Source organism: Salmo salar, chromosome ssa05, assembly GCF_905237065.1.
Source record: "Salmo salar chromosome ssa05, Ssal_v3.1, whole genome shotgun sequence".
NCBI lineage: Eukaryota > Metazoa > Chordata > Actinopteri > Salmoniformes > Salmonidae > Salmo > Salmo salar.
Genome location: NC_059446.1, coordinates 87,801,361 through 87,825,582, shown reverse-complemented (window position 1 = coordinate 87,825,582; position 24,222 = coordinate 87,801,361). Strand labels below are relative to the sequence as shown.

The 24,222-nt window shown below is 41.6% G+C and overlaps 1 protein-coding gene across 2 annotated transcripts; it reads left to right on the top strand.

The window, feature by feature from the left end:
• Nucleotides 1-8,429: 8,429 nt before the first annotated feature.
• On the top strand, nt 8,430-24,162 carry LOC106596782 (collectin-10). Of its 2 annotated transcripts, none has more exons than XM_045719310.1 (7): nt 8,430-8,621; nt 10,439-10,510; nt 14,875-14,946; nt 21,725-21,778; nt 22,261-22,356; nt 22,592-22,902; nt 23,369-24,162. In XM_045719310.1, the coding sequence occupies exons 1-7, from the start codon at nt 8,507-8,509 to the stop codon at nt 23,483-23,485; spliced, it is 837 nt and encodes a 278-aa protein (XP_045575266.1). In that variant the 5' UTR covers nt 8,430-8,506; the 3' UTR covers nt 23,486-24,162. The 2 variants fall into 2 exon arrangements, with proteins under 2 accessions (XP_045575266.1, XP_045575267.1); XM_045719311.1 differs by having other exon boundaries at nt 8,469-8,621; nt 22,592-22,912.
• The last annotated feature ends 60 nt before the right edge of the window (nt 24,163-24,222 follow it).

Genomic DNA, 24,222 nt, shown 5'->3' with positions numbered 1-24,222 from the left:
AAACTATATACTGTCAGAGACACTACATGAACTATATACTGTCAGAGACACTACATAAACTATATACTGTCAGAGACACTCCTAATGGACACTACATAAACGATATACTGTCAGAGACACTCCTAATGGACACTACATAAACGATATACTGTCAGAGACACTCCCAATGGACACTACATAAACTATATACTGTCAAAGACACTACATAGACTACATACTGTCAGAGACACTCCTAATGGACACTACATAAACTATATACTGTCAGAGACACTCCTAATGGACACTACATAGACTACATACTGTCAAAGACACTACATACACTATATACTGTCAAAGACACTACAAACTATATAATGTCAGAGACACTACATAAACTATATAATGTCAGAGACACTACATAGACTACATACTGTCAGAGACACTCCTAATGGACACTACATAAACTACATACTGTCAGAGACACTCCTAATGGACACTACATAAACTATATACTGTCAGAGACACTACCTAAACTATATACTGTCAGAGACACTACATAAACTATATACTGTCAGAGACACTCCTAATGGACACTACATAAACGATATACTGTCAGAGACACTCCTAATGGACACTACATAGACTACATACTGTCAAAGACACTACATAAACTATATACTGTCAGAGACACTACATAAACTATATACTGTCAGAGACACTCCTAATGGACACTACATAGACTACATACTGTCAGAGACACTCCTAATGGACACTACATAAACTATATACTGTCAGAGACACTCCTAATGGACACTACATAGAATACATACTGTCAGAGACACTCCCAATGGACACTACATAAACTATATACTGTCAGAGACACTACATAAACTATATACTGTCAGACACACTACATAAACTATATACTTTCAGAGACACTACATAAACTATATACTGTCAGAGACACTACATAAACTACATACTGTCAGAGACACTACATAAACTATATACTTTCAGAGACACTACATAAACTATATACTGTCAGAGACACTACATAAACTACATACTGTCAGAGACACAACATGAACTATATACTGTCAGAGACACTACATAAACTATATACTGTCAGAGACACTACATAAACTATATACTGTCAGAGACACTACATAAACTATATACTGTCAGAGACACTACGTAAACTATATACTGTCAGAGACACTCCCAATGGACACTACATAAACTATATACTGTCAGAGACACTACATAAACTATATACTGTCAGAGACACTACATAAACTATATACTGTCAGAGACACTACATAAACTATATACTGTCAGAGACACTACGTAAACTATATACTGTCAGAGACACTCCCAATGGACACTACATAAACTATATACTGTCAGAGACACTACATAAACTATATACTGTCAAAGACACTACATAAACTATATACTGTCAGAGACACTCCTAATGGACACTACATAAACTATATACTGTCAGAGACACTCTCCTACATAAACTATATACTGTCAAAGACACTACATAATGAGACACTACATAAACTATATACTGTCAGAGACACTACATAAACTATATACTGTCAGAGACACTACATAAACTATATACTGTCAGAGACACTCCTAATGGACACTACATAAACTATATACTGTCAGAGACACTCCTAATGGACACTACATAAACTATATACTGTCAGAGACACTCCTAATGGACACTACATAAACTATATACTGTCAGAGACACTCCTAATGGACACTACATAAACTATATACTGTCAGAGACATTACATAAACTATATACTGTCAGAGACACTCCTAATGGACACTACATAAACTATATACTGTCAGAGACACTCCCAATGGACACTACATAAACTATATACTGTCAGAGACACTCCTAATGGACACTACATAAACTATATACTGTCAGAGACACTCCTAATGGACACTACATAGACTACATACTCTCAAAGACACTACATACACTATATACTGTCAGAGACACTACATAAACGATATACTGTCAGAGACTCTACATAAACTACATACTGTCAGAGACACTACATAAACTATATACTGTCAGAGACTCTACATAAACTACATACTGTCAGAGACACTACATAAACTATATACTGTCAGAGACACTACATAACCTACATACTGTCAGAGACACTCCTAATGGACACTACATAAACTACATACTGTCAGAGACACTCCTAATGGACACTACATAAACTATATACTGTCAGAGACACTACATAAACAATATACTGTCAGAGACACTACATAAACTATATACTGTCAGAGACACTACATAAACTACATACTGTCAGAGACACTCCTAATGGACACTACATAAACTATATACTGTCAGAGACACTCCTAATGGACACTACATAAACTATATACTGTCAGAGACACTCCTAATGTCGACACTACATAAACTATATACTGTCAGAGACACTCCTAATGGACACTACATAAACTATATACTGTCAGAGACACTCACAATGGACACTACATAAACTATATACTGTCAAAGACACTACATAGACTACATACTGTCAGAGACACTCCTAATGGACACTACATAAACTATATACTGTCAGAGACACTACATAAACTATATACTGTCAGAGACACTACATAAACTATATACTGTCAGAGACACTACATAAACTATATACTGTCAGAGACACTCCTAATGGACACTACATAAAGTATATACTGTCAGAGACACTCCTAATGGACACTACATAAACTATATACTGTCAGAGACACTCTACTACATAAACTATATACTGTCAGAGACACTCCTAATGGACACTACATAAACTATATACTGTCAGAGACACTCCCAATGGACACTACATAAACTATATACTGTCAGAGACACTCCTAATGGACACTACATAAACTATATACTGTCAGAGACACTCCTAATGGACACTACATAAACTACATACTGTCAAAGACACTACATAAACTATATACTGTCAGAGACACTACATAAACTATATACTGTCAGAGACACTACATAAACTATATACTGTCAGAGACACTCCTAATGGACACTACATAAACTATATACTGTCAGAGACACTCTAATGGACACTACATAAACTATATACTGTCAGAGACACTCCTAATGGACACTACATAAACTATATACTGTCAGAGACACTCCTAATGGACACTACATAAACTATATACTGTCAGAGACACTCCCAATGGACACTACATAAACTATATACTGTCAGAGACACTACATAAACTACATACTGTCAGAGACACTCCTAATGGACACTACATAAACTATATACTGTCAGAGACACTACATAAACTATATACTGTCAGAGACACTACATAAACTATATACTGTCAGAGACACTACATAAACTATATACTGTCAGAGACACTGACATAAACTATATACTGTCAGAGACACTACATAACTACATACTGTCAGAGACACTAACACATAAACTATATACTGTCAGAGACACTCCTAATGGACACTACATAAACTATATACTGTCAGAGACACTACATAAACTATATACTGTCAGAGACACTCCTAATGGACACTACATAAACTATATACTGTCAGAGACACTCCTATGGACACTACATAAACTATATACTGTCAGAGACACTACATAAACTATATACTGTCAGAGACACTACATAAACTACATACTGTCAGAGACACTAAGACACACATAAACTATATACTGTCAGAGACACTCCTAATGGACACTACATAAACTATATACTGTCAAAGACACTACATAAACTATATACTGTCAAAGACACTACATAAACTATATACTGTCAGAGACACTCCTAATGGACACTACATAAACTATATACTGTCAGAGACACTCCTAATGGACACTACATAAACTATATACTGTCAAAGACACTACATAAACTATATACTGTCAGAGACACTACATAAACTATATACTGTCAGAGACACTACATAAACTATATACTGTCAGAGACACTACATAAACTATATACTGTCAAGACACTACATAAACTATATACTGTCAGAGACACTCCTAATGGACACTACATAAACTATATACTGTCAGAGACACTACATAGACTACATACTGTCAAAGACACTACATAAACTTTATACTGTCAGAGACACAATATGAACTATATACTGTCAGAGACACTACATAAACTATATACTGTCAGAGACACTACATAAACTATATACTGTCAGAGACACTACATAAACTATATACTGTCAGAGACACTCCTAATGGACACTACATAAACTATATACTGTCAGAGACACTACATAAACTATATACTGTCAGAGACACTACATAAACTATATACTGTCAGAGACACTTAATAACATAAACTATATACTGTCAGAGACACTCCCAATGGACACTACATAAACTATATACTGTCAGAGACACTACATAAACTATATACTGTCAGAGACACTACATAAACTATATACTGTCAGAGACACTCCTAATGGACACTACATAAACTATATACTGTCAGAGACAGTCCTAATGGACACTACATAAACTATATACTGTCAGAGACAGTACATAGACTATATACTGTCAGAGACACTACAAAAACTACATACTGTCAGAGACACTACATAAACTATATACTGTCAGAGACACTACATAAACTATATACTTTCAGAGACACTACATAAACTATATACTGTCAGAGACACTCCTAATGGACACTACATAAACTATATACTGTCAGAGACACTTCTAATGGACACTACATAAACTATATACTGTCAGAGACACTCCTAATGGACACTACATAAACTAAATACTGTCAGAGACACTCCTAATGGACACTACATAAACTAGAAACTGTCAGAGACATTACATAAACTATATACTGTCAGAGACACTCCTAATGGACACTACATAAACTATATACTGTCAGAGACACTCCCAATGGACACTACATAAACTATGTACTGTCAGAGACACTCCTAATGGACACTACATAAACTATATACTGTCAGAGACACTCCTAATGGACACTACATAGACTACATACTCTCAAAGACACTACATACACTATATATTGTCAAAGACACTACATAGACTACATACTGTCAGAGACACTACATAAACTATATACTGTCAGAGACACTACATAAACGATATACTGTCAGAGACTCTACATAAACTACATACTGTCAGAGACACTACATAAACTATATACTGTCAGAGACACTACATAGACTACATACTGTCAGAGACACTCCTAATGTACACTACATAAACTACATACTGTCAGAGACACTCCTAATGGACACTACATAAACTATATACTGTCAGAGACACTACATAAACTATATACTGTCAGAGACACTACATAAACTATATACTGTCAGAGACACTACATAAACTTCATACAGTCAGAGACACTCCTAATGGACACTACATAAACTACATACTGTCAGAGACACTCCTAATGGACACTACATAAAGTATATACTGTCAGAGACACTCCTAATGGACATTACATAAACTATATACTGTCAGAGACACTCCTAATGGACACTACATAAACTATATACTGTCAGAGACACTCACAATGGACACTACATAAACTATATACTGTCAAAGACACTACATAGACTACATACTGTCAGAGACACTCCTAATGGACACTACATAAACTATATACTGTCAGAGACACTACATAAACGATATACTGTCAGAGACTCTACATAAACTATATACTGTCAGAGACACTACATAGACTACATACTGTCAGAGACACTCCTAATGGACACTACATAAACTATATACTGTCAGAGACACTACATGAACTATATACTGTCAGAGACACTCCTAATGGACACTACATAAACTATATACTGTCAGAGACACTCCTAATGGACACTACATAAACTATATACTGTCAGAGACACTCATAATGGACACTACATAAACTATATACTGTCAAAGACACTACATAAACTATATACTGTCAAAGACACTACATAAACTATATACTGTCAGAGACACTCTAATGGACACTACATAAACTATATACTGTCAGAGACACTCCTAATGGACACTACATAGACTATATACTGTCAGAGACACTCCTAATGGACACTACATAAACTATATACTGTCAGAGACACTCAAACTAATGCAGAGACACTACATAAACTATATACTGTCAGAGACACTACATAAACTATATACTGTCAGAGACACTCCTAATGGACACTACATAAACTATATACTGTCAGAGACACTCCTAATGGACACTACATAAACTATATACTGTCAAAGACACTACATACACTATATACTGTCAAAGACACTACATAAACTATATAATGTCAGAGACACTACATAAACTATATAATGTCAGAGACACTACATAGACTACATACTGTCAGAGACACTCCTAATGGACACTACATAAACTATATACTGTCAGAGACACTCCTAATGGACACTACATAAACTACATACTGTCAGAGACACTCCTAATGGACACTACATAGACTATATACTGTCAGAGACACTCCTAATGGACACTACATAGACTACATACTGTCAGAGACACTCCTAATGGACACTACATAGACTACATACTGTCAAAGACACTACATAAACTATATACTGTCAGAGACACTCCTAATGGACACTACATAGATTACATACTGTCAGAGACACTCCTAATGGACACTACATAAATTATATACTGTCAGAGACACTCCTAATGGACACTACATAGACTACATACTGTCAGAGACACTCCCAATGGACACTACATAAACTATATACTGTCAGAGACACTCCTAATGGACACTACATAAACTATATACTGTCAGAGACACTCTGACACTACATAAACTATATACTGTCAGAGACACTACATAAACTATATACTGTCAGAGACACTACATAAACTATATACTGTCAGAGACACTGACACTACATAAACTATATACTGTCAGAGACACTACATAAACTATATACTGTCAGAGACACTACATAAACTACATACTGTCAGAGACACTACATAAACTATATACTGTCAGAGACACTACATAAACTATATACTGTCAGAGACACTACATAAACTACATACTGTCAGAGACACTACATAAACTATATACAGTCAGAGACACTACATAAACTACATACTGTCAGAGACACTCCTAATGGACACTACATAAACTATATACTGTCAGAGACACTACATAAACTATATACTGTCAGAGACACTCCTAATGGACACTACATAAACTATATACTGTCAGAGACACTCATAATGGACACTACATAAACGATATACTGTCAGAGACACCCCTAATGGACACTACATAGACTACATACTGTCAAAGACACTACATAAACTATATACTGTCAGAGACACTACATAAACTATATAATGTCAGAGACACTCCTAATGGACACTACATAAACTATATACTGTCAGAGACACTCCTAATGGACACTACATAGACTACATACTGTCAGAGACACTCCTAATGGACACTACATAGACTACATACTGTCAAAGACACTACATAAACTATATACTGTCAGAGACACTACATAAACTATATACTGTCAGAGACACTCCTAATGGACACTACATAAACTATATACTGTCAGAGACACTACATAAACTACATACTGTCAAAGACACTCCTAATGGACACTACATAGACTATATACTGTCAGAGACACTACATAAACTATATACTGTCAGAGACACTCCTAATGGACACTACATAGACTACATACTGTCAGAGACACTCCTAATGGACACTACATAAACTATATACTGTCAGAGACACTCCAATTGGACACTACATAGACTACATACTGTCAGAGACACTCCTAATGGACACTACATAGACTACATACTGTCAGAGACACTACATAAACTATATACTGTCAGAGACACTAATGGACACTACATAAGCTATATACTGTCAGAGACACTCCTAATGGACACTACATAGACTACATACTGTCAGAGACACTCCTAATGGACACTACATAAACTATATATTGTCAGAGACACTACATAAACTATATACTGTCAGAGACACTACATAAACTATATACTGTCAGAGACACTCCTAATGGACACTACATAAACTAAAACACAATCATTTAACATTTACAGTTACATTTAAGTCATTTAGCAGACGCTCTTATCCAGAGCGACTTACAAATCAATAACAGTAGTAATAATACATTGATATAACATAATCCTGGGGCAAATACAACATTGCAAAGATAGTCACTAATTTGTTCACTCAAATTCCAGATACAAGAGTGAGAAAACATGTGTCCCCTACCTACCCTGGCTAATTACCTAGCCTGGATAATGTTGTCTGACAGCATGACAGTGAAGTGATAACGTTTGGTAAACAAAGATAGAACCCAGCTCTGCGTCTAAAACATACTGTATGGTCCTTGTGCTGTATTGAATCCTCAAACTAAAGGACATGAAACATCACTACTTCAGCAGGAGGCTACTGGTGCTCTCTGTTCTTTCAACTATCTTTGATTCTCTTAATGCGGTTGAAGTCTGTTCCAACACTATTCTACCAGGATCTAAAGGTGATGTTTTCAATCTTCCATCTGCAGGCTTTCTAAAGGATTTTAGAACTATCTGGTGTTTCTCTACAGTACAGTAATCTGTCTGATGTTATGTAAGAGCTTGGGAATAGTCAGGGTTCGAAAAACATCTTGTAAACCTCATCATAGATATTGCCATTTGCCATTTAATTGATATGTTATGCAAATTCAAATCATTTTAAATTTAAAGCAAACAAATGATGATCTAAAGTCTGTCTGCACCATGTTAAACCAGGCGGTTAATGGAGATAGCATGATCTGTCTGCACCATGTTAAACCAGGCGGTTAATGGAGATAGCGTGATCTGTCTGCACCATGTTAAACCAGGCGGTTAATGGAGATAGCGTGATCTGTCTGCACCATGTTAAACCAGGTGGTTAATGGAGATAGCGTGATCTGTCTGCACCATGTTAAACCAGGTGGTTAATGGAGATAGCATGATCTGTCTGCACCATGTTAAACCAGGCGGTTAATGGAGATAGCATGATCTGTCTGCACCATGTTAAACCAGGTGGTTAATTTTTATTTTTAAATGTTTTATTTAACCTTTATTTAACTAGGCAAGTCAGTTAAGAACACATTCTTATTTACAATGACGGCCTACCCCGGCCAAACCCGGACGACGCTGGGCCAATTGTGCGCCGCCCTATGGGACTCCCAATCACGGCTGGTTGTGATACAGCCTGGTATGGGACTCCCAATCACGGCTGGTTGTGATACAGCCTGGTATGGGACTCCCAATCACGGCTGGTTGTGATACAGCCTGGTATGGGACTCCCAATCACGGCTGGTTGTGATACAGCCTGGTATGGACTCCCAATCCGCTGGTTTAGCCTGGTTAATGGAGATAGCATGCCTCGGTTGCTGTTGTTTTACTACAACAGTAGCTTGTTTCCTACAGAAACCATGATGTTACAAGTAAACAATGTGTTATTTGTTTTACTACAACAGTAGCTTGTTTCCTACAGAAACCCTGCTGGTATTAAACAATAGCCATGTGTTGAAACAGTACAGTCACTTCCATCTCCTTTATTGGGGCAACAGCCTTAAGACATGGCTGGTATGGGAGGCTGCTACTGTTGTAGTGTTGTGCAGTATTAACACGGTGTTGGCTCTGTATGTTGGACTAGAACTAACACCCTTAGACAGTAGAGGTAATACTTATTTGGGGATTTTAGGAGGAGTATTTACTGTATGTCATGAGTAATTTATACACAAGGAAATGTTTCACTTTGTTTTGGGTGCTATTGCTAGCGCCAGAGAAGTGGCCACTATGACTGTCTGGCTGACTGTCTGTATTGAAACAGCTGCTCCACAATAGAGGAGTTTATTTAGATAAGACCCATCCCAAACAGTACTGTCTATATGGACTGAGAAAGAACGGCTACGTTTTGTCTTGAAGTCAGTGAACCTGTAAACCAGGCACAGAAAAGCCAAGGCACTACTGAGTCAGGTTTTCTCAGGTCAAATGAGACCCTTTCAGTCCACTGAACAAACCTCTGTCTCTACTGTCGGTCTCTTCTCTCTGTAGTTTGCTTGACATATTTATTGCATTGTCATAAAATGGGTTATATGCTTTTTCTTCCCCTCATTGTGATTGGGCTCTGAGTTCATAGGAGGCCATTTTGAAATGTATAAAAGCATCAAAGTTTATTTTATTTATGTAAAAAAAAACTCTGAAGGCCAAAAGCCGAAACACATTGGTTTTACGTGCAACAATAAAGAAGCGTTTTTATTTACTTCCATTGGCCTCCAAGAGTTGCTGAATCTCCTCTGAACTTTTCTTCCTCTCCTAACAGGAGACCTGGGTGAAGGAGGAGACCAGGGAGACCAGGGACGGCTGGGAAAGACCGGCCCACCAGGACTACTAGGTTCCTCCTTATATATTTTTTATTGGTTTAATATTAAAATACATGAATCATTGAGGAATTAAAAGGAAGTGGTATAAAAGCCAGAGAGTTGATTCAACTCTCCGGAAAGTTCTACTGATCCTTTTTTAATTGTTTTTAAATTGTTGTCTTGATGGTTTTAAACAGAGTATCTAAACAGAGTTTGTTAACATCTAAGTGAGCTGAGGTGTTTTGTATATTCCCACGCGTAGTGGTGTATAGTACTTAAGTAAAAATACTTTAAAGTATTACTTATGTAGTTTTGAGGGTATCTGTACTTTACTATTTATAAAATATGTTTCTACCCTGCCCACGCAGTCAGTCCCCAGAGATAAAGGTATGTAAACCCCCTCAGTTGAAGGTAAATGCCTATATAAGCACTCAATACTCTAGACTCAAAAGCAGAACAGACTAGCTATCCCCCCAGTCTTTCTAGATTCAGAAGCAGAACAGACTAGCTATCCCCCCAGTCTTTCTAGATTCAGAAGCAGAACAGACTAGCTATCCCCCCAGTCTTTCTAGATTCAGAAGCAGAACAGACTAGCTATCCCCCCAGTCGTTCTAGATTCAGAGCAGCAATGTGTCTGACTCTGACGTGAGTGAGGTCTAATTGGCACCGGCAGTGAGCTGAGTTACAGTGGAGTAGCCTGGGCCAGACCAGCCAGCCTCCCTGAGCCTGACTCTCTGCTTTTCCTTGAAGGAAGTCACATCAGAGCAGACGTGTTAATTGCTGCTGCTGCAGGATGGCGGCCAGCGGTCGGCGAGAGCACCATATATGTTCTGTGGGAGGTGGAAGTAGGAGGCAGGGAGGCAGGGCCAGGTGCTAACTTAACTTCTGGCTGGTTGGCCTCTTTCACAAACACACACCTCTATAATCGGACCAACAGACAGAGACAAATGCCAGCCAGGACCGTTGGAGTCATTTCCAAAAAAAAGAAAGAACAAATAAAACTTGTTGACTTGTTTTTTCAACTTCACCCACAGTGTATAACAAAACTAACAATGTTGGTTTCCTGTATGTTTGTTGTTAGGTTGGATATGATGTATGTTCACCATAACGTAATGCTTTATAAATCCATTACATGACATTCCAGTAAATACACAGCTTGATCAAAGTTTCCTTTACAGGTAATTTACTAAGAGATGTTAGAGTTACTTTCATATCTAAATGGGGCTTAAAGAGGGTTACTAACCATCAAAGTGAGTTTAAAACATCCACTACACATACTACTGTCGTTGACTAAGCTAAGATTGACTGAAGCCAAAGGGTAATTGCCTTTAATTTTACATTGCATGAAAGGGTCACTAAACTAAAATGCATCACAAATGGCACCATATTTTCCTTAAATAATACAGTACTTTTGACCAGTTAAACGGGCAATATCAGTGAGAAAATGTCAATAATCAGACCTGTATAAGTAGTGGATAATTAAGCAATAAGGTGCAAGAGGCAGTGCTATATAATGACTACTGTCACAGCAGGTAAATGGTATTGTTCGGCTCGATGCGATAAACCACTACCTTGTGTGCCTTATTGCTTTTATAAAACTCTTACCAACATATTTAAAATAACAATGCTTACATATTTTCATTAAAAACGTTATTTGGATAAGTCAATAATCTGGTTGTTAGTTATTTTGGTCATGTCAGTTGTAAATGATTTTTGCATAGTTGCTATGCAAAAGGCCTGGTCATCCGTTGTAAATAAAATGGTTGCTATGCAGGCTATAAAGTTCTTGTCACTTGCTAGACAGCTAGCCAACTTCAGCTAACTCAGTCACGTCAAAACATTGAACCTTGAATGACAGTACACAAACTGCATTTCCGTTTGTTTGAGCTTGTTTTTCTATTGGCATTTACTTGGATATGTCCACGATAATGACGTTGATGGGTGATATCGACTGGCTCAGAAAAAGTTGTCGAGTCTCGTCTGGGCACCGTTCACTGTATGCTACTACAGAGATCTAAACTCAAAAGTTGAACAATGTTTCCGAGGCCTGACAGGCAGACAGCGAGGCTTATATTATCCCCCGCTGTACCAAACTAAATGCTAGGCTGGAAGCAAGGGGAAATCATGTGCGAGTTGGGATAAATACAAGAGATGATTCGGACAGCAACACGACCATGCCAGTCTTACGGAGGTGGAAGAGTTATCAGGCATAACGGTGTCTGACCGCCGATACAACACGGCTTGGAACGCTGCTCGTCCAATCAGCATCCACTTTTATAAAGACTGTTACTGACTAAATCAAACAATCTCTTCACGTTCAGCCTGTCATTTTAAATGTCCCACCTGCTAGAATATGAAAGCAGACACCATAATGATGATGTTCCATGTTGAGAAATGTTTCCGTGTGTTAGGATCTTTCCTTAAAAAAAATTCAGGCTGCTGAAATTATGCTGAAATTATTGCCCTGAAAAATTATGATGACTAAAATACTTGAGCTGTACATATTGTAATGACCTGACTAGATCATGAAGGAACAATTGTCCAGACAGAGGATGGAGTTAACGAATGGACGGTTTATTAACACAACTTAACACAGGCTACTGTTTGGCCGTAGCCCACGCCAAATAAATGAAAGGTACACTACAAACCAACCGTGACCTTCTCTTGTGAAGCCCAGACGTAAGAGAGAGAACAATGGCTAAACCCGGTTTTAACATCCAATGCTCCATCCCCCTGCCCAACCCCCCTTCACGCCACTCCGCCAACCACCAGGCTGCCCGGTATCCGAACATTCCAGGCATTCCCGTGATTGGCAGATAGCAGGTTGATTGGCATGACCCCGCGAACACTGGTAAGTACGACACAACCCACTAATAGCCTAACACATAACCCACAACTGTCTGTGCGGGTCGCTACAATATGCTAGGCTGAACAAAACCCAACAGTAGGCCTAATTTGGAAAAACACCATGAGATCTCACAACCTGGAGAAAAAAAAACGCTTTACACAATCTGTGAAGATACAAAACAATTCCAATTGAACCAAAATGGACATGGCTGAATTAGATTGTGAAAAACAATATTGCCTGATGCTAGATGGATAATGTGTGGTACAGGCTTTTGGGAAGAGAGTCCTGCATCAGTTATTATTTCAACTACTGTCCATTTGCAGCTGAATATTTCCTGAGGAAATACTCATTTGGGTCCTGGCAGAATGGCTCCGGCATAAAAAGAAGATTTCCCAATCGGTCTCTCTCTCAATTCAAGGGGCTTTATTGGCATCGGGAATATATGTTAACATTGCCAAAGCAAGTGAAGTAGATAATAAACAAAAGTGAAATTAACAATAAAAATTAACAGTAAACATTACACTCATAGAAGTTCCAAAAGAATAAAGACATTTCAAATGTCATATTATGTCTATATACAGTGTTGTAATGATGTGCAAATATTTAAAGTACAAAAGGGAAAATAAATAAACATAAATATGGGTTGTATTTACAATGGTGTTTGTTCTTCACTGGTTGCCCTTTTCTTGTGGCAACAGGTCACACATCTTGCTGCTGTGAGGCACACTGTGGTATTTCACCCAATAGATATGGGACTTTATCAAAATTGGGTTTGCTTTCGAATTCTTTGTGGATCTATGTATTCTGAGGGAACAATGTGTCTCTAACATGGTCATACATTTGGCAGGAGGTTAGGAAGTGCAGCTCAGTTTCCACCTCATTTTGTGGGCAGTGTGCACATAGCCTGTCTTCTCTTGAGAGCCAGGTCTGTCTACGGCAGCCTGTTTCAATAGCAAGGCTATGATCACCGAGTCTGTACATAGTCAAAGCTTTCCTTAAGTTTGGGTCAGTCACAGTGGTCAAGTATTCTGCCACTGTGAACTCTCTGTTAAGGGCCAAATAGCATTCCAGTTTGCACTGTTTTTTTCCAATGTGTCAAGTAATTAACTTTTTGTTTTCTCATGATTTGGTTGGGTCTCTCTCTCCCCCCTCTTCATCTCCCCCTCTTTCTCGTTCTGCACCCTCTCCCCCCTCTCCCCCTCTCGCTCTCTCTCTACCCCCTCTTCATCTCCCCCTCTTTCTCGTTCTCCACCCTCTCCCCCCTCTCTCCACCCTCTCCCCCTCTCTCCCCCTTTCTTTCTCTCTCTCACTCTCTCTCTCTCCCTCCACCTTCTCTATCTCTCCTCCCATCTTTCTCTCTCCCCCTCTCTCTCCCCTCTCTCTCTCTCTCTGGCCTTTAGTTTCTCGCTTTAAATTCCATCAGTAGCCTAACTGCCATAAAAACCACAAGAAAACAGCAGTAAAGAAACAGACCAAAAAAACTCTCTACCTATTTACAATTTTCTTTGGTCTGGCAGTTCACCAGTCTTCTCCTGCCCTCTCTTTCAGGTTTGACAGGGGAGCTCGGAGATAAAGGAGAGGTGGGCAGGATGGGAAAGATGGGTCCTGCTGGAGACAAAGGTAATCACTTAGTAATCAGACTGACTGAGAAACATTCTGCTTATGGAGAAGAAAACTGTTCTGGCTGCTTCTCAGGCCAATGATACAGAGGCCGTGTCTCTACTGGCACCCTATTCAGCCATAGGACTGGTCAAAAGTAGTGCACTACTACCCATAGGGCTGGTCAAAAATAGTGCACTATACAGGGAATAGGGTGCCATTTAGGCCGTAGCCACAGAGACACACTGCCAGACCCAAACTACCTGGGAGAGACCTTCATCAAGTTTGTTTTACATAAACAGCTACTTGTTTAGTTTTTATCCAATGTATTCAGCCTCTCTTCCCATTGAACCCTTCAACTCGGGTTGTTGATGCATCTATTAGACAGACCTGGGTTCAAATACTATTTGAAATCTTTCCATTCTTTGATCATTTGCTCTAGCCTGGCCTGCGTGTAGTATCAGACGGACAGGGGTTACAGTGCTCTAGCCTGGCCTGCCTGTAGTATCAGACGGACAGGGGTTACAGTGCTCTAGCCTGGCCTGCCTGTAGTATCAGACGGACAGGGGTTACAGTGCTCTAGCCTGGCCTGCCTGTAGTATCAGACGGACAGGGGTTACAGAGCTCTAGCCTGGCCTGCCTGTAGTAACAGACGGACAGGGGTTACAGTGCTCTAGCCTGGCATGCCTGTAGTAACAGACGGACAGGGGTTACAGTGCTCTAGCCTGGCCTGCCTGTAGTATCAGACGGACAGGGGTTACAGTGCTCTAGTCTAGCCTGCCTGTAGTATCAGACGGACAGGGGTTACAGTGCTCTAGCCTGGCCTGCCTGTAGTATCAGACGGACAGGGGTTACAGTGCTCTAGTCTGGCCTGCCTGTAGTATCAGACGGACAGGGGTTACAGTGCTCTAGCCTGGCCTGCCTGTAGTATCAGACGGACAGGGGTTACAGTGCTCTAGCCTGGCCTGCCTGTAGTATCAGACGGACAGGGGTTACAGTGCTCTAGCCTGGCCTGCCTGTAGTATCAGACGGACAGGGGTTACAGTGCTCTAGCCTGGCCTGCCTGTAGTATCAGACGGACAGGGGTTACAGTGTTGGGACTATTCTATCGGTCTATTTAGCCAGGCCAGCTCAATCAAGCACAGATAAAAGATTTTCCTAGATGCCGTTGTGCCCTTGAGCAAGGCACGTAACCCCCCCACAACAACAGCTCCCCAACAGCTCCAACAGTGTGGCTCCCTTCCACCCTACCTCTCAAAAGAAACGGTATGTGTGTGTGTGTGTGTGTGTACGTGTGTGTGTGTGTGTGTGTGTGTGTGTGTGTGTGTGTGTGTGTGTGTGTGTGTGTGTGTGTGTGTGTGTGTGTGTGTGTGTACGTGTGTCTTTCTGAGGGGTTAAATCAGAAGTCAGAGTTCTGTTGGACCTTGTGTGTTATTGACCAATAATGTGATGGTACTGTTAATAGTATTTAGTATTAGTATCAGATAGTATTTCAACTCAGGTCTGCTAGTAGAGAATTACTTTCCACGGTCGTCAATGTGATCAGCTTGGAAGGGACTCAGGAACATGTTTACTGAGAGCTAAACCATTATGTCCTCCTTGAATCCCTTTGTACATCCCAAATGCCTTCTATTCCCTATATAGTGCACTACTTTCTACCAGAGCCTGGTCCACAGTAGTGCACTACTTTCTACCAGAGCCTGGTCAACAGTAGTGCACTACTTTCTACCAGAGCCTGGTCAACAGTAGTGCACTACTTTCTACCAGAGCCTGGTCCACAGTAGTGCACTACTTTCTACCAGAGCCTAGTCAACAGTAGTGCACTACTTTCTACCAGAGCCTGGTCAACAGTAGTGCACTACTTTCTACCAGAGCCTGGTCAACAGTAGTTCACTACTTTCTACCTGAGGCTGGTCAACAGTAGTGCACTACTTTCTACCAGAGCCTGGTCAACAGTAGTGCACTACTTTCTACCAGAGCCTGGTCAACAGTAGTGCACTACTTTCTACCAGAGCCTGGTCAACAGTAGTGCACTACTTTCTACCAGAGCCTGGTCAACAGTAGTGCACTACTTTCTACCAGAGCCTGGTCAACAGTAGTGCACTACTTTCTACCAGAGCCTGGTCAACAGTAGTGCACTACTTTCTACCAGAGCCTGGTCAACAGTAGTGCACTACTTTCTACCAGAGCCTGGTCACAACAGTAGTGCACTACTTTCTACCAGAGCCTGGTCAACAGTAGTGCACTACTTTCTACCAGAGCCTAGTCAACAGTAGTGCACTACTTTCTACCAGAGCCTGGTCAACAGTAGTGCACTACTTTCTACCAGAGCCTGGTCAACAGTAGTGCACTACTTTCTACCAGAGCCTGGTCAACAGTAGTGCACTACTTTCTACCAGAGCCTGGTCAACAGTAGTGCACTACTTTCTACCAGAGCCTGGTCAACAGTAGTGCACTACTTTCTACCAGAGCCTGGTCAACAGTAGTGCACTACTTTCTACCAGAGCCTGGTCAACAGTAGTGCACTACTTTCTACCAGAGCCTGGTCAACAGTAGTGCACTACTTTCTACCAGAGCCTGGTCAACAGTAGTGCACTACTTTCTACCAGAGCCTGGTCAACAGTAGTGCACTACTTTCTACCAGAGCCTGGTCAACAATAGTGCACTATACAGGGAATAAGGTGTCATTTGTGATGCAGCCCCTCTCTGGAGTAACATGTACGTAAACCTCAAGGCCTCATCAAGAGTCTGGTCAATCCTGTCTGTAATGCTTTGACATACCTACAGAAAGAGTCTGGTCAATCCTGTCTGTAATGCTTTGACAGACCTACAGAAAGAGTCTGGTCAATCCTGTCTGTAATGCTTTGACAGACCTACAGAAAGAGTCTGGTCAATCCTGTCTGTAATGCTTTGACAGACCTACAGAAAGAGTCTGGTCAATCCTGTCTGTAATGCTTTGACAGCCCTACAGAAAGAGTCTGGTCAATCCTGTCTGTAATGCTTTGACAGCCCTACAGAAAGAGTCTGGTCAATCCTGTCTGTAATGCTTTGACAGCCCTACAGAAAGAGTCTGGTCAATCCTGTCTGTAATGCTTTGACAGACCTACAGAAAGAGTCTGGTCAATCCTGTCTGTAATGCTTTGACAGCCCTACAGAAAGAGTCTGGTCAATCCTGTCTGTAATGCTTTGACAGACCTACAGAAAGAGTCTGGTCAATCCTGTCTGTAATGCTTTGACAGACCTACAGAAAGAGTCTGGTCAATCCTGTCTGTAATGCTTTGACAGACCTACAGAAAGAGTCTGGTCAATCCTGTCTGTAATGCTTTGACAGACCTACAGAAAGAGTCTGGTCAATCCTGTCTGTAATGCTTTGACAGACCTACAGAAAGAGTCTGGTCAATCCTGTCTGTAATGCTTTGACAGCCCTACAGAAAGAGTCTGGTCAATCCTGTCTGTAATGCTTTGACAGACCTACAGAAAGAGTCTGGTCAATCCTGTCTGTAATGCTTTGACAGCCCTACAGAAAGAGTCTGGTCAATCCTGTCTGTAATGCTTTGACAGACCTACAGAAAGAGTCTGGTCAATCCTGTCTGTAATGCTTTGACAGACCTACAGAAAGAGTCTGGTCAATCCTGTCTGTAATGCTTTGACAGACCTACAGAAATCCAGACCTCAACTTAGTAGGTTAAGGCCTAACAATAATCTAAAAATATCCATATTTGGGTTATATAAAAACATTATGCTGGTACTATTCTTCCAGGTAACTGTGGAAAATATAGGGTATTTCATGAAGCTGTATCAAGTCAAGAGAAAAGCCTTCAAATCAATCTCAGTGAAAATCTCAGATCCTTGAGCTATTTTGTGACACAATAATGTGTCGCCTACACATTATTGCCCTCCGGTAGTCTAACTGTCATAAAAACAACCTGTGTTGTGTTGGTAATCTACTTACTTCCCCTAATTTGTAAACTGCCAGTTAGGGGGTTAAGCACCTAGTGTAGGAGGAGTTGATTCACCTTCCTGTCAGTTAGGAGGTAAAACATCTACTGTAGAGAGGTTGAATCCCCCTCCTGTCAGTTAGGAGGTAGAGCAGCATCTACTGTAGAGAGAGGTTGAATCCCCCTCCTGTCAGTTAGGAGGTAAAACATCTACTGTAGGGAGAGGTTGAATCCCCCCTCCTGTCAGTTAGGAGGTAGAGCAGCATCTACTGTAGAGAGAGGTTGAATCCCCCTCCTGTTAGTTAGGAGGTAAAACATCTACTGTAGGGAGAGGTTGAATCCCCCTCCTGTCAGTTAGGAGGTAAAACATCTACTGTAGAGAGGTTGAATCCCCCTCCTGTCAGTTAGGAGGTAGAGCAGCATCTACTGTAGAGAGAGGTTGAATCCCCCTCCTGTCAGTTAGGAGGTAAAACATCTACTGTAGAGAGGTTGAATCCCCCTCCTGTCAGTTAGGAGGTAGAGCAGCATCTACTGTAGAGAGGTTGAATCCCCCTCCTGTCAGTTAGGAGGTAGAGCAGCATCTACTGTAGAGAGAGGTTGAATCCCCCACCTGTCAGTTAGGAGGTAAAACATCTACTGTAGAGAGGTGAATCCCCCTCCTGTCAGTTAGGAGGTAAAACACCTACTGTAGAGAGAGGTTGAATCCCCCTCCTGTCAGTTAGGAGGTAGAGCAGCATCTACTGTAGAGAGGTTGAATCCCCCTGCTGTCAGTTAGGAGGTAGAGCAGCATCTACTGTAGAGAGGTTGAATCCCCCTCCTGTCAGTTAGGAGGTAAAACATCTACTGTAGAGAGAGGTTGAATCCCCCTCCTGTCAGTTAGGAGGTAGAGCAGCATCTACTGTAGAGAGAGGTTGAATCCCCCTCCTGTCAGTTAGGAGGTAGAGCAGCATCTACTGTAGAGAGGTTGAATCCCCCTCCTGTCAGTTAGGAGGTAGAGCAGCATCTACTGTAGAGAGGTTGAATCCCCCCTCCTGTCAGTTAGGAGGTAGAGCAGCATCTACTGTAGAGAGAGGTTGAATCCCCCTCCTCTCAGTTAGGAGGTAAAACATCTACTGTAGAGAGAGGTTGAATCCCCCTCCTGTCAGTTAGGAGGTAGAGCAGCATCTACTGTAGAGAGAGGTTGAATCCCCCTCCTGTCAGTTAGGAGGTAAAACATCTACTGTAGAGAGAGGTTGAATCCCCCTCCTGTCAGTTAGGAGGTAAAACATCTACTGTAGGGAGAGGTTGAATCCCCCTCCTGTCAGTTAGGAGGTAAAACATCTACTGTAGAGAGGTTGAATCCCCCTCCTGTCAGTTAGGAGGTAAAACATCTACTGTAGGGAGAGGTTGAATCCCCCTCCTGTCAGTTAGGAGGTAAAACATCTACTGTAGAGAGGTTGAATCCCCCTCCTGTCAGTTAGGAGGTAGAGCAGCATCTACTGTAGGGAGAGGTTGAATCCCCTCCTGTCAGTTAGGAAGTAAAACATCTACTGTAGGGAGGTTGAATCCCCCTCCTGTCAGTTAGGAGGTAGAGCAGCATCTACTGTAGAGAGAGGTTGAATCCCCCTCCTGTCAGTTAGGAGGTAGAGCAGCATCTACTGTAGAGAGGTTGAATCCCCCTCCTGTCAGTTAGGAGGTAAAACATCTACTGTAGAGAGAGGTTGAATCCCCCTCCTGTCAGTTAGGAGGTAGAGCAGCATCTACTGTAGAGAGGTTGAATCCCCCTCCTGTCAGTTAGGAGGTAGAGCAGCATCTACTGTAGAGAGAGGTTGAATCCCCCTCCTGTCAGTTAGGAGGTAGAGCAGCATCTACTGTAGAGAGGTGAATCCCCCTCCTGTCAGTTAGGAGGTAAAACACCTACTGTAGAGAGAGGTTGAATCCCCCTCCTGTCAGTTAGGAGGTAGAGCAGCATCTACTGTAGAGAGGTTGAATCCCCCTCCTGTCAGTTAGGAGGTAGAGCAGCATCTACTGTAGAGAGGTTGAATCCCCCTCCTGTCAGTTAGGAGGTAAAACATCTACTGTAGAGAGAGGTTGAATCCCCCTCCTGTCAGTTAGGAGGTAAAACACCTACTGTAGAGAGAGGTTGAATCCCCCTCCAGTCAGTTAGGAGGTAAAACATCTACTGTAGAGAGAGGTTGAATCCCCCTCCTGTCAGTTAGGAGGTAAAACATCTACTGTTGAGAGAGGTTGAATCCCCCTCCTGTCAGTTAGGAGGTAGAGCAGCATCTACTGTAGAGAGAGGTTGAATCCCCCTCCTGTCAGTTAGGAGGTAAAACATCTACTGTAGGGAGAGGTTGAACCCCCCTCCTGTCAGTTAGGAGGTAGAGCAGCATCTACTGTAGAGAGTGGTTGAATCCCCCTCGTGTCAGTTAAGAGGTAAAACATCTACTGTAGAGAGAGGTTGAATCCCCCTCCTGTCAGTTAGGAGGTAGAGCAGCATCTACTGTAGAGAGAGGTTGAATCCCCCTCCTGTCAGTTAGGAGGTAGAGCAGCATCTACTGTAGAGAGAGGTTGAATCCCCCTCCTGTCAGTTAGGAGGTAAAACATCTACTGTAGAGAGAGGTTGAATCCCCCTCCTGTCAGTTAGGAGGTAGAGCAGCATCTACTGTAGGGAGAGGTTGAATCCCCCTCCTGCCACATCTCTGCTCTATGAAGTGAAGCACTGTGAAGTGCTGCTGTCTAGTGGTGATATCTTAGCAGTGCAAATAGTTTTCATCCTGAAGCAGACATCTACTCAGCAAAATGTATATGGCTGGTCTCTATCCTCCCTGGACTATGCTGCTGACCCTTATATGTAGTGTAACTGTACGTGTTAATTCTAGGGGACGCAGGAGAAGCAGGAGTTGATGGACCTTCTGGACTGAAAGGGAAAGCAGGTGAGCTAGTTCATTATTTATCCTCGTTCTTTGTTCATGTATGTTTCCAAACCACTGGATATGTGGGAACTCCTTCAAAACTGTTGGAAAAGCATTCCAGGTGAAGCTGGTTGAGAGAATGCCAAGAGTGTGCAAAGCTGTCAAAGAGGCAAAAGGTGGCTACTTTGAAGAATCTGAAATCTATCTTGATTCGTTTTTTTTGGTTACTACATGATTCCATATGTGTTATTTCATAGTTTTGATTTCTACAATGTAGAAAATAGTAAAAACAAAAGAAAAACACTTGAATGAGTAGGTTTGTCCAAACTTTTGACTGGTACTGTATGTTTCCAAACCACTGGAGATAGTACCTCCAAGTCACTATCATACAATGTCGTGTCTTCACATTCTGGACTGGGCTGGTTACAAAAAGAGATTTCCTGAAAGAGAATGATGTTTATTGGAAGACACATGCCATACCTGACTACATGCATGTCTGACAGGAACAACATGTGACTGCGGGAGGTACAGGAAGGTAGTTGGACAGATGGACATCAATGTCAGAAAGCTGAAGAATGCAGTCAAGTTTGTGAAAAATGGTAAGTCGTTGTATTCTGCTTAAATCATCATTTCAGGTCAGATCATTAGAAAACAATTGAACTAAAATAAGAAAATCTCAGCCAATGTGTAGCACAACGTAAATCAAACTGGCATTCCACAACACAACAAAAATATTGTTTTGACTTGGATTGAATAAGGAGTTTTTACTTATATTGAATTGAATGAATAAGGAGTTTAGACTCCAACTTATTACATCTCATATGTCATATTCAGTCATTTTAGGCATCAAGGAAACAGAGGAGAAATTTTACCTGATTGTGAAAGAGGCCAGAAAGTACCGAGAGGCTCTGATAAACTGTAAGCTGAGGGGCGGTATGCTCGCCATGCCCAAAACAACAGACACCAACACCCTGATAGCAGACTACGTCACCCAGGCTGGCCTTACCCAGGTCTTCATCGGGCTGCAGGCTGGGCTGAAGGGGGGAGGGCCTGTTTACGCAGACCTGACCCCAGTGAGGAACTATACGGCCTGGGGCCTAGAGGAGCCATCAGGGGCCCCTTCCAACACCAGCTGTGTGAAGATGGTCAGCACGGGTATGGCAAGACATTTTAACATGTACTCACTACGATAGACTAGTCCTAATTCTAATTCTAGATATCAATGGGCAACTTCTGAAATGGCACTCTATTCTCTGCCCGATAGTGTACACTACTCTGGTCAAACGTAGTGCGTCAAGCTAGGGTATAGGGTGCCACTTTAGACACAACCAATAAATACATTTGGACTTAGTACCATTTCGGAGTCAAGATATCGGCTGTGCTCCCCTGCTCAGACGTTGCATGTATCAGCCAATGGTTGCGTGCCACGTCATCGACCGTGCCGTCTGGAACCAGATTGCTGTGACATAATGAATGTAGTCAGCCGATACTTAATAAATACCTATCCAAGTGTTGTGAGACCTGGAATGCGTCGGCAGCGTCTGAGCAAGGGGGGACGCCACCATCAACACTTCCATTTGGACTAGTCCTCCTGATTGTAATCACCCACAGGTACCTGGAACCAGGTGGAGTGTGACATCACCATGTACTACGTGTGCGAGTTCAAGAAGAGCAGGAGAGGTCTCGCCGCCGTGCCGTGATGTCATCAAGTCGGTCGAAGGTTGTTGATGTGGACATTAGACCTTTATACTAAGACAGAAACCAGTAGTACTTTAACCTATAGATAAACATGTAGCCTTATAGTAACTAGACAAATGGCATTGATGTAACCTAGCCTATTGATATTAATGAGAGATAAAAGTTGGTATCCATGGGGCCTCTCGAGTGGCGCAGCGGTCTAAGGCACTGCATCGCAGTGCTAGAGGTGTCACTACAGACCTGGGTTCGATCCCGGGCTGTATCACAACCGGCTGTGATCGGGAGTCCCATCGGGCGGTGCACAATTGGCCCAGCGTCGTCCAGGTTAGGGGAGAGTTTGGCCAGGGGGGCTATACTTGGCTCATGGCGCTCTAGTGACTCCTTGTGGTGGGCCGGGTGCCTGTAGACTGACCATGGTAGTCAGTTGAACAGTGTTTCCTCCGACACATTGGTGCGACTGACCTCTGAGTTAAGCGGGCGGGTGTTAATAAGAAGCTCGGTTTGGCGGGTCATGTTTCGGAGGACGCGTGACTTGACCTTCGCCTCCCGAGCCCGTTGGGGAGTTGCAGTGATGAGACCAGATCGACATTGGGGAGAAAATGTTTTTTTTTGTTTTTTTTTAAATTGGTATCCCTTTTGACACTTAAACCTTTTGTTTTTGGGATATGAAACCTTTCCCTTTGTGTAATAAACACCATACAAATCAACCACCTCATTTTGATTGTCCATTTATTCAGATCAGAACAGGTAGTGAGCAGCAGCACAGC

What these genes read in the sequence shown, in the direction of transcription:
- LOC106596782 (XM_045719310.1), top strand. Translation starts at nt 8,507, where the DNA reads ATGAAACATCACTACTTCAGCAGGAGGCTACTGGTGCTCTCTGTTCTT. An exon ending in CGGCCCACCAGGACTACTAG is followed by an intron (nt 10,511 to 14,874) that starts GTTCCTCCTTAT and finishes CCTCTCTTTCAG; the next exon opens with GTTTGACAGGGGAGCTCGGA. An exon ending in GGGTCCTGCTGGAGACAAAG is followed by an intron (nt 14,947 to 21,724) that starts GTAATCACTTAG and finishes TGTTAATTCTAG; the next exon opens with GGGACGCAGGAGAAGCAGGA.